The sequence below is a fragment of the Brassica oleracea genome, chromosome C3, assembly GCF_000695525.1.
Source record: "Brassica oleracea var. oleracea cultivar TO1000 chromosome C3, BOL, whole genome shotgun sequence".
In the NCBI taxonomy this organism is placed as follows: Eukaryota; Viridiplantae; Streptophyta; class Magnoliopsida; order Brassicales; family Brassicaceae; genus Brassica; species Brassica oleracea.
The window spans coordinates 20,048,602-20,061,957 of record NC_027750.1 but is presented as its reverse complement, the minus strand read 5'-3'; the positions used below and the strand labels follow the sequence as shown (position 1 = coordinate 20,061,957).

Here is a 13,356-nt window from a genome sequence, read left to right as displayed (position 1 = left end):
TTATATTAAATATTTACTCTAACTACTTTAATTATTTGTTAATTTTCAACCCGCCCGTAGTTATTGTATATTTTAGAGCTGGAGATAAACAACAAACAAATGACTATATATGAATATGTCATCCATTTATTTCTACAGTTTATGAAATAAAAACTAATTTTGCGTTATTATAATTGTATAATCAGCGGTATAAAATTAATATAATTAGATAAGTCGATTAATAAATTACGTCTTTCTCATTTCAGAAATATTATAAATGATTGCCTTAACTAATATTTCAGCTTATATTCTAAGTTAACAAAATGAAATTAATTAGAACTAATTGAAAATTACAGCATGATACAATCTCCGTAAGAGTTACATGTTAATATTTTTTTAGAACAGAATAATTTATCTTTTTGTCTCAAAGTATAAATGAATTTTTCTGGAAAACTTATAAAAATGTTTAAGAAATCACACACTCTCCCATAATGAGTTGAGTTTGCATAAATAGCATTTTAAGCTTAATGAGTCCACCTTGACATATAATAAAAAATTCAATTCAAACTTTACTTATAGGTTTTTGGCATTATTAGTCATGGGTAAATAATACCAACTTAATATAGCTACACTTCTTCTACATTACCCATTATAAAAATTCAAAAATGAATTAAATCATCCACTATCAAGCATTTAAAAATTTCTTAAAATCCAAGAAAATATCATCACATGTGTTAGCCAATCTTTGAGGGGAAACATCTGTAATAACACGAATTCATCATCGGTTTTAGCCAAGGCCGCTCAAGTCAAATGGGTGTACAAAACTATAAACATCAAGATTTTGACAAACCATTCACTAGCATTACAAACAAGATACAAACAATTAATGATGATGAGACGTCTTTCCGCTGGTAACGACCATGCTTACTATGTTAAAGGTATATAAGAGTATCTTCGTTAAAACAACTCTTACATAGGGGTCCAACCAATAGCTGGGAGACATTTTTATTTCAATGTCATTTACCTATATGGCATAATCATGTTATGCAAGGAAATGATGATGTCAGAAAAACATACTTGAACAAATTTTTGTATTTAATCAAGGAGCTTTTAGCCTAACTCCCTTTATGTTTACATGTAAAAAATTTATTATATGTATGCTTCAAAAAATATATAATACCTGCAGTAAACACATATGAACCATCTCCACAAACAAAAAGTTTATCCGAATGATTAAAAATAGCTAATCATCAATATTATTACAACTTTCTCATAAACAACTCCCCATTCTAGACAAATATTAACATCATAAGTATTTCTAACCAAAAAGTCACGCTACTAATGAAAAACCAAATAACATTTTCCACACATGACGTTCAAGTGTTAATTTACAATATAAAAAATGAAATATTTAGACATATATCAAATATTATTCTATAACATAGACCCCTGACAAATCGCTAGTATATATATAATACTTCCTTTGTTCCATATTGTAAGTAATTTTAGTTAAAAACACTAATATTAAGAAATTGTTGTTTTTGTAAAAAATATTATTTAATTAATAAATTCAATCTATTATAAAAAATCTATCATTATTTGATTGGTTACACAATATCCAATATCCAATTAAGAAAATGTGCATTGAAATATGAAAAGTGTGAAACAAACATTTTTTTTGCTAAAACTCCTTACAATATTTACCATATAAAACAGAGGGAGCAGTCTCGCAAGCGACACAAAAGGCGAAAACAAACAACAGTTTCTCTACAACAATCCCCGGCCGACGTCGGCTCCGGCGTCGGTTCGTACTCTTGTTAGATTATTGTTTATATGTTTATTAAGCTTTTTGTTCAAATAAATTCATTGTCGTTGCTTAGTTTAATCAAGCGACGTGATCTACCGTCACACCATCTCTCCTCTACCTAGTGCCGTCGCGTAATGTCTTCGTCATGGGCAAACAGTTTTCTGTTTCTCCACTGGTTCGTTGGGCAGTTAGGAGGTTTGGATCAGAGCTTTGACCAGTCCTTTTTCTCCCTCATAGGTGAGTCTATTATCTCCATTATTGTTGAGTGCAATCTCCCAACAATCAAACCATGGTGGTTTTGTATTGTCCGTGTATTTCCATGGCTTGTTAGACATGGTGGTTTTTTCCATCCAGAAAATTCTTTGGAAGGATTACTAGTTATATGGAACAAAAAAAGGAATCTTAAACCACCATGGCCATGGAGAAGATTGTGTACGTCATGTTATTTTGACATTCTGACATGGACGATTCGATGTAACAGATGGATCGTACCCACTGATCTGTTAAGTGATAAAAGGCGCTGGATCACAATAAATGGTAGCCGAACACAAGATCATATAAGATCGAAAACAAAAATAGATAAAGTTAGCGAATCAGTCTATCATGCACAAGAGTTAGGAAGCATCGTGTTATTACTTTTCTATTATCATGTTTTACTTAAAAATGTATTTGTTGTATGTTTGGATTCATGTACTCTCTTAATCCTCTTTTGATAATAATAAAGATAAGATGTTATAAAAAAAAACAGAGGGAGCAGTGTTTATTCAGTCCAGAGGCAGGTATATTCTTCTCAACTCACGTTTCTAGGGTTCATCTGGTCATCGAAGGTCTAAATCTGTGTACCATCAATGGTGATTCTGAAATTGCGTGTGCGTAGACGTTTCATCAGTAATCTACAAGTCGATGGTGTCTGTTCATGTCGGTCTCTATTCTTAACCTCGGAACCGTTACAAATCGAATTGATTGAACATCATTAATGAAAGCTTAATTCTTCATGCCCGCTACAACCACGTTCTTGCATTCAGTGATTCTTATCCTTCATCAAAGAGGTGATTCTCAGATTCTCACCTATAAAAAGGTAAGGATTTAGCCCTATAGCATCATCCTCACAATTCCTAATATATTGACATAAAATTTTATTTCTGTCTAATGGCTGCCTCACTCATCTATATTTCTCTCTGATTTGAAGGCTGGGCATTGTTCTTCCATGGTGGGGGTGCGGTTGCTCAGATTCTGCGAACTAAGGTTGTTCCGCTCTTGGAACACATGATCAATAGTTTTTTTAAACAGATCCCGGCTTAAAATCTACAAATTTATGTTTTTTCAGTTTTAATACTTTCAGTTCAGTTTGTTGAATAGGTTTTCCTGGCTACGCTCGTTAGATCTTTTGTTGCAGTTGATGAATTAGATTCCAACAATCAAAAGCGTTGTATCAAGGTAAGCCAAACATAACTCTTATTTGAAAGTAACGATTTTTCAATTTAATATTTTACTAATTTGTCTCTTATACTTTTTCTGTGTAGACTGATCCTGAAACAGAAGCTATTAGACATAGTAGAAAGCAAGATCTGATGGTTCGACATGGCACTATATTTCTTATAACCTTCACCTATGTCAGTTTTAATTTTTCCAATTGGGAAAATTGAATTTTTGGAATGTTTGGCTCATCGTGAACCAACCTAATTACCAGGGAAACCATGACAATCATCATAGTCCAGAACAAGAGGGAACACCAGAAGATGCTAAAAGGTGTGTGTCGTTGTTGTCTATAGTGGAAAATAAATTGATTTGTTTTTCCGGTTTGGAACTAATCTATTTTCTGATTGGAACATATGTTTAGGGAAACTTATAAACATTAACAAATGATGCTTAGTCAAATGTTGTCTTCCCAAGCCCGAGAAAGATGTAAGACCCATCTCAAATGCTTTGGAGTTCATCTACTTTTTCTTCTTTTGTTTTTTTATTTATTTGAATTGTAGCTTTATCCGTGGTATATTTTTAACTGTTGCATTGAGATTTTGTAAATTGAGGGTCGAGGGACGTGGCAACAAATCTGCTGCTGTGAACTAATCGAGGGACGTGGCAAATCAGTAGTTTGTGAGGCAGTAATCAGAGGAGAGATCATGAACAAGGTGTTGAAAACGAGTGCTGCTGCTTTTGTGGAACTCAAAATGCTCAAGAACCTCACCGGCTCTCTGTTGTTGCAGGCTCTCTAGGTGCATTCAACTCTCACGCCAGCAATATAGTCCTTGATTTTTTCATAGCTATTTTCCAAGATTCAGCTCAAAACGTGGAGAGCTCTGAGTTCATCACATCACAATGATGGAAGCCATTAATGGGAAAGATATCCATATCTCTATCATTACGCCAACTATTGAGGTCATTGATCAAATCTCACTTTTTAAGTTCTTCAGTTTGATTAAACATATTTATTTATAATGGTAACATTTTCAGGTTGGGACAGTGGGAGGAGGAACACAGCTTCCGTCTCAATCGGCGTAGTTGCACATGCTAGGCATCAAAGGAGCGACAACAACATGATCTGAATCTTGCCTTTTCAAAAAGATTGAGCATTTCAACAGTGTGGGGAACATAGGGCGTCCAAGTCTGCACCATCGCCTTTTCAAGTTGGAGGAAGCAAGAGCATGTAAATTTATACATTCCAAGACCAAATCTAAAAGCAACTAAATTTGGATCATGTATGAATACCCTTTGAATATCTACTCATCGCAAAAGAAAAAAATTATTTCAAAAATACTGTTGTTAGTTTTTTTTTTTATCTTTTTATAATAAAATAGTGTTTTTATCTAGGTATTCAAAATTGACTCTTAAGATAGAAAGTATATAAAATGTGTGTTTTAATAACAATTTAATACCGTGATTGGTATTTTAAAAAGTAATTGTAAACCAAAATAATATTTTTCTTTGATTGGAACAAAATAATATTAAAGAATATTAATTAAATTAATTGTGCATATATATTGAGAATATCTTGATTATCATTTTACACTGAGTTTTAATCCCAAATTATATTTTAACTATAGTTAGATTGTAATATATTGTTTTCTGTTTATAGTTTATCAAATAATATAGTTAATATCAATACTTTCATAGAAGTTTCAGTGCATTTAACTAATAGAACATTTTAAATAGTTGTTTTATTTACTTTTTATGAAATTTTATTTTGAAGAGATATAATGTAGCTTTACTTAAAACAATGAGTACTTATATTATAGGGTCCCTTATATTAGCTTCACCTATTATAATTGTAATAAAATATATTATAGTCGTAAAAAATATGTTATAAACATTAAATAACATATAAGTAAGACATAAACAAAAATATGATATAAATAATATATATATCAAATTGAAATATAAAATCCGTTCGTACCGCGGACCGACTCTAGTGTAATCATATAGAGTTGTTGTTCAATTCTCAGAAGAAGGATCACTACATGAAATGGTTCGCAAGACAGAATTGTTATGCCTAACAGAGTCAATTGCAACTGTGGAAATGCAAGATGCTCTTAATATACTTCTATTGCAGGAGGCATCTGATTCACATTTGGCTATTACTTGTGTTTCTGTTCTTCTTGGAGCCATTCATCACTCTGTGTTTTGTTCTTCTTGTTTCTTCTGATGAATCCATTTGGTATCCTATGTCACCAACAAAAAAATTCTTAAGATTTCTAGTTTGCTTCTCTGGAAGAGTGTGTGCTACTGATCTTCTAACAAAAGAACCAGTTCAAAAAAATGGCTCAAAGCATAAGAATTAACTAAGAAGATGACACTGATGCAGAAAATGAATCAAAAGATCCATTGCAGTCACAATCTGAATTATTTTCAGATGGTTTATACTCTGATCTTTACTCTGTTGATCCAGAGAAAATGATTCTGAGCTCTCCACTATCAGTCACTCCTCTGGAATCTACTTATAGACAGTTATTAAGGGATTTCAGAAAAAAAAATATAGGTGTTTGGGACGGCTTATATTCTGGGTTTGGCAGTGAGGATCTGTTTGTCCATAAAAGATAATATTTATACAGGTTCCATGTATAATTAATTTCTTGACCAATTCTTGTAGCAAAAAGAAGAACGTAGTTCGTAAATAAATCTTCAAAATTAGATTGAACAGATTTGAACCAAATAGCCCTGGCGCTCTTGAAGAACAGGTTTAGACCTATTGTCTCTGTTTTGCTCTGCTTCTAGTTCTGTTACTAATGTTGGATTATGTTAGCCTTAGTCTCTTCACTAATAATTCAAATCTTTAATCAATTTCCTAGGAGTGATTATCAAACTGTGAACCGTGGTACACTTTTTCCAACGATGTTGACCAAAAAGCAACCAGGATGGTTCACAGCTATGCATCTGGGTCGGGTCCTAACGCTGCAGCTTTGAGACCTCAGATTATAAGACCAACTCACCAGCACACAATGGCTAACCAGCTGGCTAATATAGAAGGATTACAGAACCAGACGTTTGTTCCAAGGCCTTTATTTGGTCCAGCTCAGACCTATTTCGTTCAACAACCTCATCTCAATGCAATAGATTTTTCCATGTACCGTTATTATCCTTTCATGAGACCTGACGCTAATCATTTTTTCAGGAGTGATCAGATGTTTACTCTGACATCACCAAGTGGACAGCCAAGATCCTTTGTGTTACTGCATGACCAGTTCTTAGAGCCATCACTCTGTGTTTTGTTATTCTTGTTTCTTGTTCCACAAGTTTTCACTAGTTTGATTCTTCTGATGAATCCCTTTGGTATCCTATGTCACCAACAATAAGTTCTAAGATTTCTAGTTGGGTTCTCTCGAAGAGTGTGTGCTACTGATCTTCAAACAAAAGAATCAGTTCCAAAAAATGGCTCAATGAAGAAGATTTCACTAAGAAGAATCAATTTTGATGCATTGCAGTTCACAATCTGAATTATAGCGAAAGAAGAACAAGTTCGTAGCATTCACAAAAAAAAAAAGTGTAACAAATCTTCAAAATTAGGTTGAACAGGTTTGACCCAAATTAAACTCTATCAGAAACAATGAATGGTAAGCTCCCTTTCATCTTCTGTTTGAAGTGCTTCAAGCTTGACCACTGCTGCTTCTATCTCCAACTTCTTCCTTGCAGGCAAGGAAGACGTTTTGATCATCATCTTATCTACCACCGTCCCTTGTCTGATCAAACACGACGCAAAGGCAAACTCTTCCTCTGAACCGCTGAAGTTATTCATCCACACAGTTTTCACACGGAATTTGGCACTGGGGAAGGCATCTTTGTTAATATTATCCTTCCAAAACTTCTTATGCCAAGACTCACTGTTTTCTTCTGTGGTAGTAGCATCGTTGTAATCCTGCTGCACAACATACCAAATCACGTTCCATTAAAGCAAATTTAGACTTGGTAGTCAAGGCACTGGTGTCTTCTTCAACTTTAAAGCAAGCAAACAAGCATGAATCAATGTACATATATATATACATACCTTAAATATGATCTCAAGCCCCATCATTTTACGAGTCCACAGACGTAGGACTTGTCGTAATCTCTCCACTTGTGTCTGATTCCTTAAATCTACACTCACCGACATGGATGCAGCCATAATTGCAACCGATCTAAAAAACGGACGAGGTATGTTGTTCATATATTCTTCATGCACAATGCTGTTTTCCTCCTGAATAAAAACTATGTCAAACTCAAAATCAAATACCTTAACAATGTACATATATTCAACTTAGTTAGTCTAAACTCATACCTTTGATATGTTGTAGCTCATGTGAGGCACAAACCTCCCTGGAGCCCAAAAGTTCCTATCAAATTGGAGTTTGGGGGACCGGAGGAAAAATCCATCCCTCCCAAAAGAGGCATCTTCGATGATGAGAATATCTAGACTAGTAGCTGACACTTGGATACCGTCAACGTAATGCATAGCCTGCACATGCAAAACTTTCAATGTGTTGTTCTCAATCTTCAAAGGAACCCCACTTTTGTTGTCGACGCAAACGATGTCTAGTACAAGCACCTCCAGAGAGGGGCAAGATGTGAGTACCCGGTTAAAGACTCCAACCTCGGGGGCAGTGATTAATACAAGTTTGAGGGTCTTAAGATTCGAGCAGTTTATCAAAGGATGTGAGCTTCTGAGAATGTATGAACTTAGAGAGAGTGACATAAGGCTCGGGTGAGAGAAGGAGTTTGTGGGAATGTCAAAGATTTTATTTGTTGGATTCCGACAAAGAAAATCGTTGGTAAGTGTAAGAACCTTTGTGTGTTTCACGCAAGTCACTGATTGGATCCAAGTATTAAGAATTCCAGTTACACCGTGGTATGGGAAGTGGTTGATTACACAACTCTCTAGATGTCCACGGTGATTGTTTATAACCTGAAACCATAAAAAGCATGTAAGATACTGATAAGCAGAAAAAACTGATTACAAAAAAAGAAAGGAAACCTTAGTAATCAATATATCAACTCGATTCAAACTATCACGCAGCTCTGTGGAATTGATAATCCGTGGAATGTCGAAGACAAGATGAGACAATTGCTTCCAAACATGTTCCCATCGTTTCGAAACAACACTCGTCCTTATGGCTTCTTCTGTGGAAAGTCTTGATAATATCAAGAGCAATACATCATTCGGGAGTTTGCTGATATTATCAACATCTTTCACCTGATCAGATTATAACAATAGACGAACTAATTGGTTATGAGAATACTTTTGATGATGTCAGTTTTAATTTCATTATGCGTAATTAAGCCCATACATGTTCTTTTTCCTATTAAAATCGAAGAAAACGATATCACTCAAATATGTCGAGAAAATTTGCTAATCCAATCAAATATTACCTGCGCAGATGATGATCTCTCCATATGTGAATATTCACAGTTTTGAAGCCTGTAGCTTTACCTGTTTCAAAACCTAAGATTCTCAGACGATAGAAAACAAAAAAAAAAAGAAATTTATTAGTTTCGTACAACTTTTTCTCCTTTTATTTCAATGTCTTGGGCCAAATCATAATAAGGCCCAAATAAGACAGCCGACTACGACCTCTTTAAAGTAATACGTTGGAACGGAAGTTCTCTTACACCGACACGCGCGACATGAACAAGAAGGCCCGTGGCTGTCTGATTGATGTCCATTTGACCAAGTGCCTGTAATACAAAGTGGGTACTGTAATAAAAAGAAGCTTTAAGAAGACTGGGAAGACTATCTATTTTCCCTCGTAACTATCATATATAACACTATAACTCAAAACACCTTGTAAAAAAACATTTTTTTTTTGTTTTCGAATTAATTTAACATTCAATTCAAAAAAAATAAAACTATGACCTAGTGGCTAATGCTAGATGTTAGTTTGACTAAGTCTGAAGTTGAATAAGTCTAGCTAGCTTTTAGGAAGTTGTTTATGTTTTGTAGTTGAGTAGTTGTGTAATGGCCTACTCTTATCTTATTTCCTACTTTCTCCGTTTAGTTGCTTTACTTGTTATGTTGCCAAGCTTCTATAAAAGCTTGTTGTTATGTTGCCAAGCTTCTATAAAAGCTTGTGTACTCTTCTTTGTGAAATACAACGCATTATTCAGACTAGCGAAACAAAACGTGAGAGTTTGAGAGGAAAAACATATGACAGACGCTGGAAGCTTTTCGACACCCGCTGTTCCTAAATTTGATGGAGACTACGATCACTGGAGTTTGATCATGGAGAATCTTCTCCGATCCAGGGAATACTGGAGTATTATCGATCCAGGATTTGAAGATCTGAGAAGAATTGAAGCGCCGAGCCCTGTGCAACAACAATCCCTCAATGAAGCAAAACTCAAGGATCTCAAAGCAAAGAACTACCTCTTTCAGTCAATCGACAAGACCACGCTGAAGACAATAACCCAAAAGGAGACGGCCAAACAGCTGTGGGACTCGATGAAGGTTAAACACCAAGGGAATGCTAGGGTGAAGCGAGCTCAATTGCAGAGGCTGAGGAAAACCTTTGAGACACTGGAGATAAAGATTGGTGAGAAGGTATCTGGATACTTTGCTAGAGTTATGGAGACAACCAATGATATGAGAAACTGTGGAGAGATCATTGAAGATGTCAAGATTGTTGAGAAGATACTCCAGAGCCTCACAGAAAACTTCAACTTTGTGATATGTTCAATTGAGGAATCCAAGGACATTGATCGTCTCTCGGTGGATGAACTGCAGGCGTCTCTACAGATTCATGAGGGCAAAGTGACTGAGCAACGAAGTGAAGAACAGGTTCTTCAAGTGGATAATGAGCCAAGGTATGGTAGAGGAAGATGAAAATGGAATCCTCAGAGAGGAGGAAGCAGTTATCGTGGACGAGGAAGAGGTCGATCATTTGTGAAGCGATCAGCCATCAACTGCTTTAGATGTCGTAAACTGGGTCATTACCAGTTTGAGTGCACTAGCCTGGAGAAGAAAGCAAACTATATGGAGTTTGACGAGGAGGAAGAGTTACTCTTAATGGCACACGCTGATTTGAGTAATGCTGAGGGCAAAGGGGTTTGGTTTCTAGACTCTGGATGCTCTAACCACATGACAGGAGAGAAGTCATGGTTCTACGAACTGGATGAAGGGTTCAAACACTCAGTTCGGTTGGGAAATAGTGCAAAAATGATGGTACAAGGAAAAGGAAATGTTAGGTTCGAAGTAGAAGAGATAACTCAAAGTGGTAATTGACGTATACTATGTGTCGAACCTGACCAATAACCTGCTGAGCATTGGACAGTTGCAGGAGAAGCATCTGACAATCCTGATTAAGAACAATGTGTGCAAGATCTTTCATCAACAGAAAGGTCTGATTGTGGAAACACACATGACCATGAATCGTATGTTCTTGGTGTATGCTAAGAAGAAACCAGCACTTGGAAATTGTCTCAAAGTGGAAGAAAAAGATTTGAGACAATACGTTGAAACTGAAGGTCTCTCTCACACCGACTCGCGCGACATGGACGAGAAGACGCGTTACAGATGTTCATTATTTGACCAGCGCGTGTTACATGAAATGGGTAATGTAAAAAGGGAAGCTTTAAGGGGACTAGATTTAGAGTGAACTTTCAGTCTTTCATAGAGGTGAGTATTGAAACTGAATCCATCTAATGCTATTCAAAAGGACAAGAGAGAACTCTTCCTTGACCAATAAGTGACTAACATATGACTTTGCAGTTATCAAAATCAATGTGAGTTTGTTGTTGCAATGTCAAGAATCTTTTTTCTTACTACGGCTTAGGCTAAGGTTGCTGCTGATCTTGACACTGGTGAGAAGATTGAGAAGACTTCCATGGTGTGGAAGAGACTAAGGCTAACCCAATCCAACATTAATAACAGAACAAGAAGCAGAGCAAAACAGATACAATAGGCTTAAACCTGTTCTTCAAGAGGCATGACATTTGAGCGCCAGAGCTATTTGGAGGAATAAGTAAGACGATGGTTCTGATCACATGCAAACGATGTGATGCCACGTTCCTATAGAGATGAAGGCTGAACGATTTATATAATTCAATTGTCTGTGCTTAGGCTCGGCTAAAACATTACGCTCATGAATATTGATCTGGCTTCATATTCATAAGACTTATAATTGGGGTGTTCAATCCGGATATCGGTTCGGTTTAGGTTCGGTTTTTTTCGGTTTTCGGTATTTCGGTTAATAAAATATAACTACCATTCTAAATCCATATTTACTTCGGTTCGGTTCGGTTTATATACCGTCGGTTTTCGGTTTATTCGGTTTTATAATCAAAAACATAATTATTTAGTTTGAGATCATAGAAAATGATTTTTAGAGTCATATTGTCAACACAGTCATTTATTAAAAATATATTACATGTTCAAATAAATGAACAAAAACGTAAAAATGCTTCTACCATCAAATAAAATCATCAAATCTATAATTAAAATCAAAGCCTGAAATTTTGAAAATAAAAATATGAAACAAAACAGAAACATGAAAGAAAAGTATTTCCACACTTCCATATTTAGTGTTCATTAAAATCATGTTTTTTCAATTGAACACGAAACTCTGTATGTTTATAGAATTGTGAAAATTTCCCATTAATTATTTTCTATCAAATTTATCATCTTCATATTAATTTAGTGAATACTAAAATAAAGCAAAAAGATAAAAAAAAAGTGATGTCATGGTAAGCGAAATACTGAGTTGCCTTGGTGAGCCATTAAGTTGGGTCTCCATCGCTGAACCGTGAAAGCTCGAGTTTGACACGTCGACGTTGGTCAGGAGGAGCAGGTGCAAAAGGATTGACATCGTTAGTATGGGTTTTGTTTGGTTTATTCGGTTTAATCGGTTATATACCAAACCATATCCAAATCCTACGGTTTTTATAAAATTATATCCATTCGGTTTATATGGTATATACCAAAACCAAACCATATTGTCTATTTCGGTTCGGTTCGGTTCGGTACGGTTTTACCATATTGAACGGCCCTATTTATAATAAAAAGAAAAGGAAAAAAAATGGGCTAGAAGTTGTCCTCGTAACTGAATCATCATTATTATAAGAAAGAGTATTTTATTTGGATTATGAAGACCGCAATGATGCATGCATATATATACAAGAACTGAAAAATGTTGGAAGAGACTATACTTAAAACAGAATCTTTCATGATGCTTACAATGGGCCCCGCGTAACAAATCATCTGTGACGTGGAACAGTGGCATTTAACTTCTATTTATTATCAGCCGAGCGAGAGAGAGAGATGTATCTTATTGCTTTCTCTGACAAAGAAGTCAAAAAAGCTAACAGAAGTTACGGAAAATTAGAAGATTGGGCAACTTTTAAGTTTGAATTAGAAATTTGGACAAGCCCATGTTTTAATTAGGTTGTTGGGTAACCTAGTAGGAGAGAGAAGAAAAAGTGGACAGTTTAAACATTTTTGCCCCACAATTTTGAGCTGAAATTCGTGGGAACAGACTGTCTTTTGCCCAGAAAAACTTGCCTCAGGAATACCGACACACGCGCGCCGGATGTGCGTGTAAGAGACGAATTGAATATTATATTATTTTAATTTCAGAAGGAAACATGGTATTGGGCTTCGTTTTTGGGCTATTTGACCCTAAAACTTGAAGGCCTTATATGTGATGATTTCTCGGAGGAAACAACGGCTCCAAGGTGAACGAATGGCCATTAATGACTGATGACTTTGGAAAACATGTGTTTTACTTTAATTTATTAATTAAAAACAGGGCAACTATTAATTATTTAATACCAAAACGTACGAACCCTATCTCTTTGCCTGTCTCCTTGTTGAGGAGTAAAAAAGGCTACCGAACAAGGGAACTTGAGGCAGCGAATTTTACACACAGAGGCATGAGCTGCATCCGATATGGTGAGGGAGGAAAGGGTATGGCGGATGGTGGGTGTTCTGTATCTAGCATCGAAGGTAAATCATATATAAGCCGTACACCATTGCATTTATGACATTATAGTTATTGCTGAAATCATTTATTACAGATTTGAGGGTGTTCGGAATTCAGGTGTTTTTTTGTGCGAAAATATATTTATTGCTTCTGATTAGCACATTGAATTTTTAAATAAATTTATGTTTT

The 13,356-nt window shown here is 35.4% G+C and overlaps 2 protein-coding genes and 1 long non-coding RNA gene across 14 annotated transcripts; 2 read left to right on the top strand and 1 right to left on the bottom strand.

Annotated features, from left to right (window-relative positions):
* The first annotated feature begins 2,506 nt into the window (after positions 1-2,506).
* Positions 2,507-4,557, top strand: LOC106329144. Of its 10 annotated transcripts, none has more exons than XR_001267742.1 (8): positions 2,507-2,565; positions 2,664-2,864; positions 2,976-3,223; positions 3,310-3,399; positions 3,477-3,535; positions 3,627-3,918; positions 3,994-4,165; positions 4,241-4,557. It is a non-coding gene; the product is annotated as an uncharacterized LOC106329144 (long non-coding RNA). The 10 variants fall into 10 exon arrangements; XR_001267746.1 differs by having other exon boundaries at positions 2,524-2,864; positions 3,627-3,691; positions 3,802-3,918; XR_001267749.1 differs by having other exon boundaries at positions 2,524-2,864; positions 3,310-3,360; positions 3,627-3,691; positions 3,817-3,918; positions 4,241-4,556.
* Positions 4,558-6,704: 2,147 nt separating this feature from the next.
* On the bottom strand, positions 6,705-8,716 carry LOC106332119 (F-box protein At1g80960-like). 2 transcript variants are annotated; one of them, XM_013770586.1, is made up of 5 exons: positions 8,624-8,647; positions 8,229-8,447; positions 7,536-8,159; positions 7,266-7,454; positions 6,705-7,139 (listed from the first exon to the last, which is right to left on the bottom strand). In XM_013770586.1, exons 1-5 carry the CDS (start codon positions 8,645-8,647, stop codon positions 6,819-6,821), a joined length of 1,377 nt encoding a protein of 458 aa, XP_013626040.1. In that variant the 3' UTR covers positions 6,705-6,818. The 2 variants fall into 2 exon arrangements, with proteins under 2 accessions (XP_013626040.1, XP_013626041.1); XM_013770587.1 differs by having other exon boundaries at positions 6,819-7,136; positions 8,624-8,716.
* A 625-nt stretch (positions 8,717-9,341) lies between these two features.
* On the top strand, positions 9,342-11,367 carry LOC106332545. Of its 2 annotated transcripts, none has more exons than XM_013771013.1 (2): positions 9,342-10,865; positions 11,023-11,367. In XM_013771013.1, exon 1 carries the CDS (start codon positions 9,399-9,401, stop codon positions 10,071-10,073), a length of 675 nt encoding a protein of 224 aa, XP_013626467.1. In that variant the 5' UTR covers positions 9,342-9,398; the 3' UTR covers positions 10,074-10,865; positions 11,023-11,367. The 2 variants fall into 2 exon arrangements, with proteins under 2 accessions (XP_013626467.1, XP_013626466.1); XM_013771012.1 differs by having other exon boundaries at positions 10,959-11,367.
* The last annotated feature ends 1,989 nt before the right edge of the window (positions 11,368-13,356 follow it).

Excerpts from the sequence above, each read along its gene's own strand:
- LOC106332545 (XM_013771013.1), top strand. The coding sequence starts at position 9,399 with ATGACAGACGCTGGAAGCTTTTCGACACCCGCTGTTCCTAAATTTGAT.
- LOC106332119 (XM_013770586.1), bottom strand. The coding sequence starts at position 8,647 with ATGGAGAGATCATCATCTGCGCAG. Across the intron at positions 8,160-8,228 it reads TTGATATATTGATTACTAAG|GTTATAAACAATCACCGTGG; the intron begins GTTTCCTTTCTT and ends TTATGGTTTCAG. Across the intron at positions 7,455-7,535 it reads TGAGCTACAACATATCAAAG|GAGGAAAACAGCATTGTGCA; the intron begins GTATGAGTTTAG and ends GTTTTTATTCAG.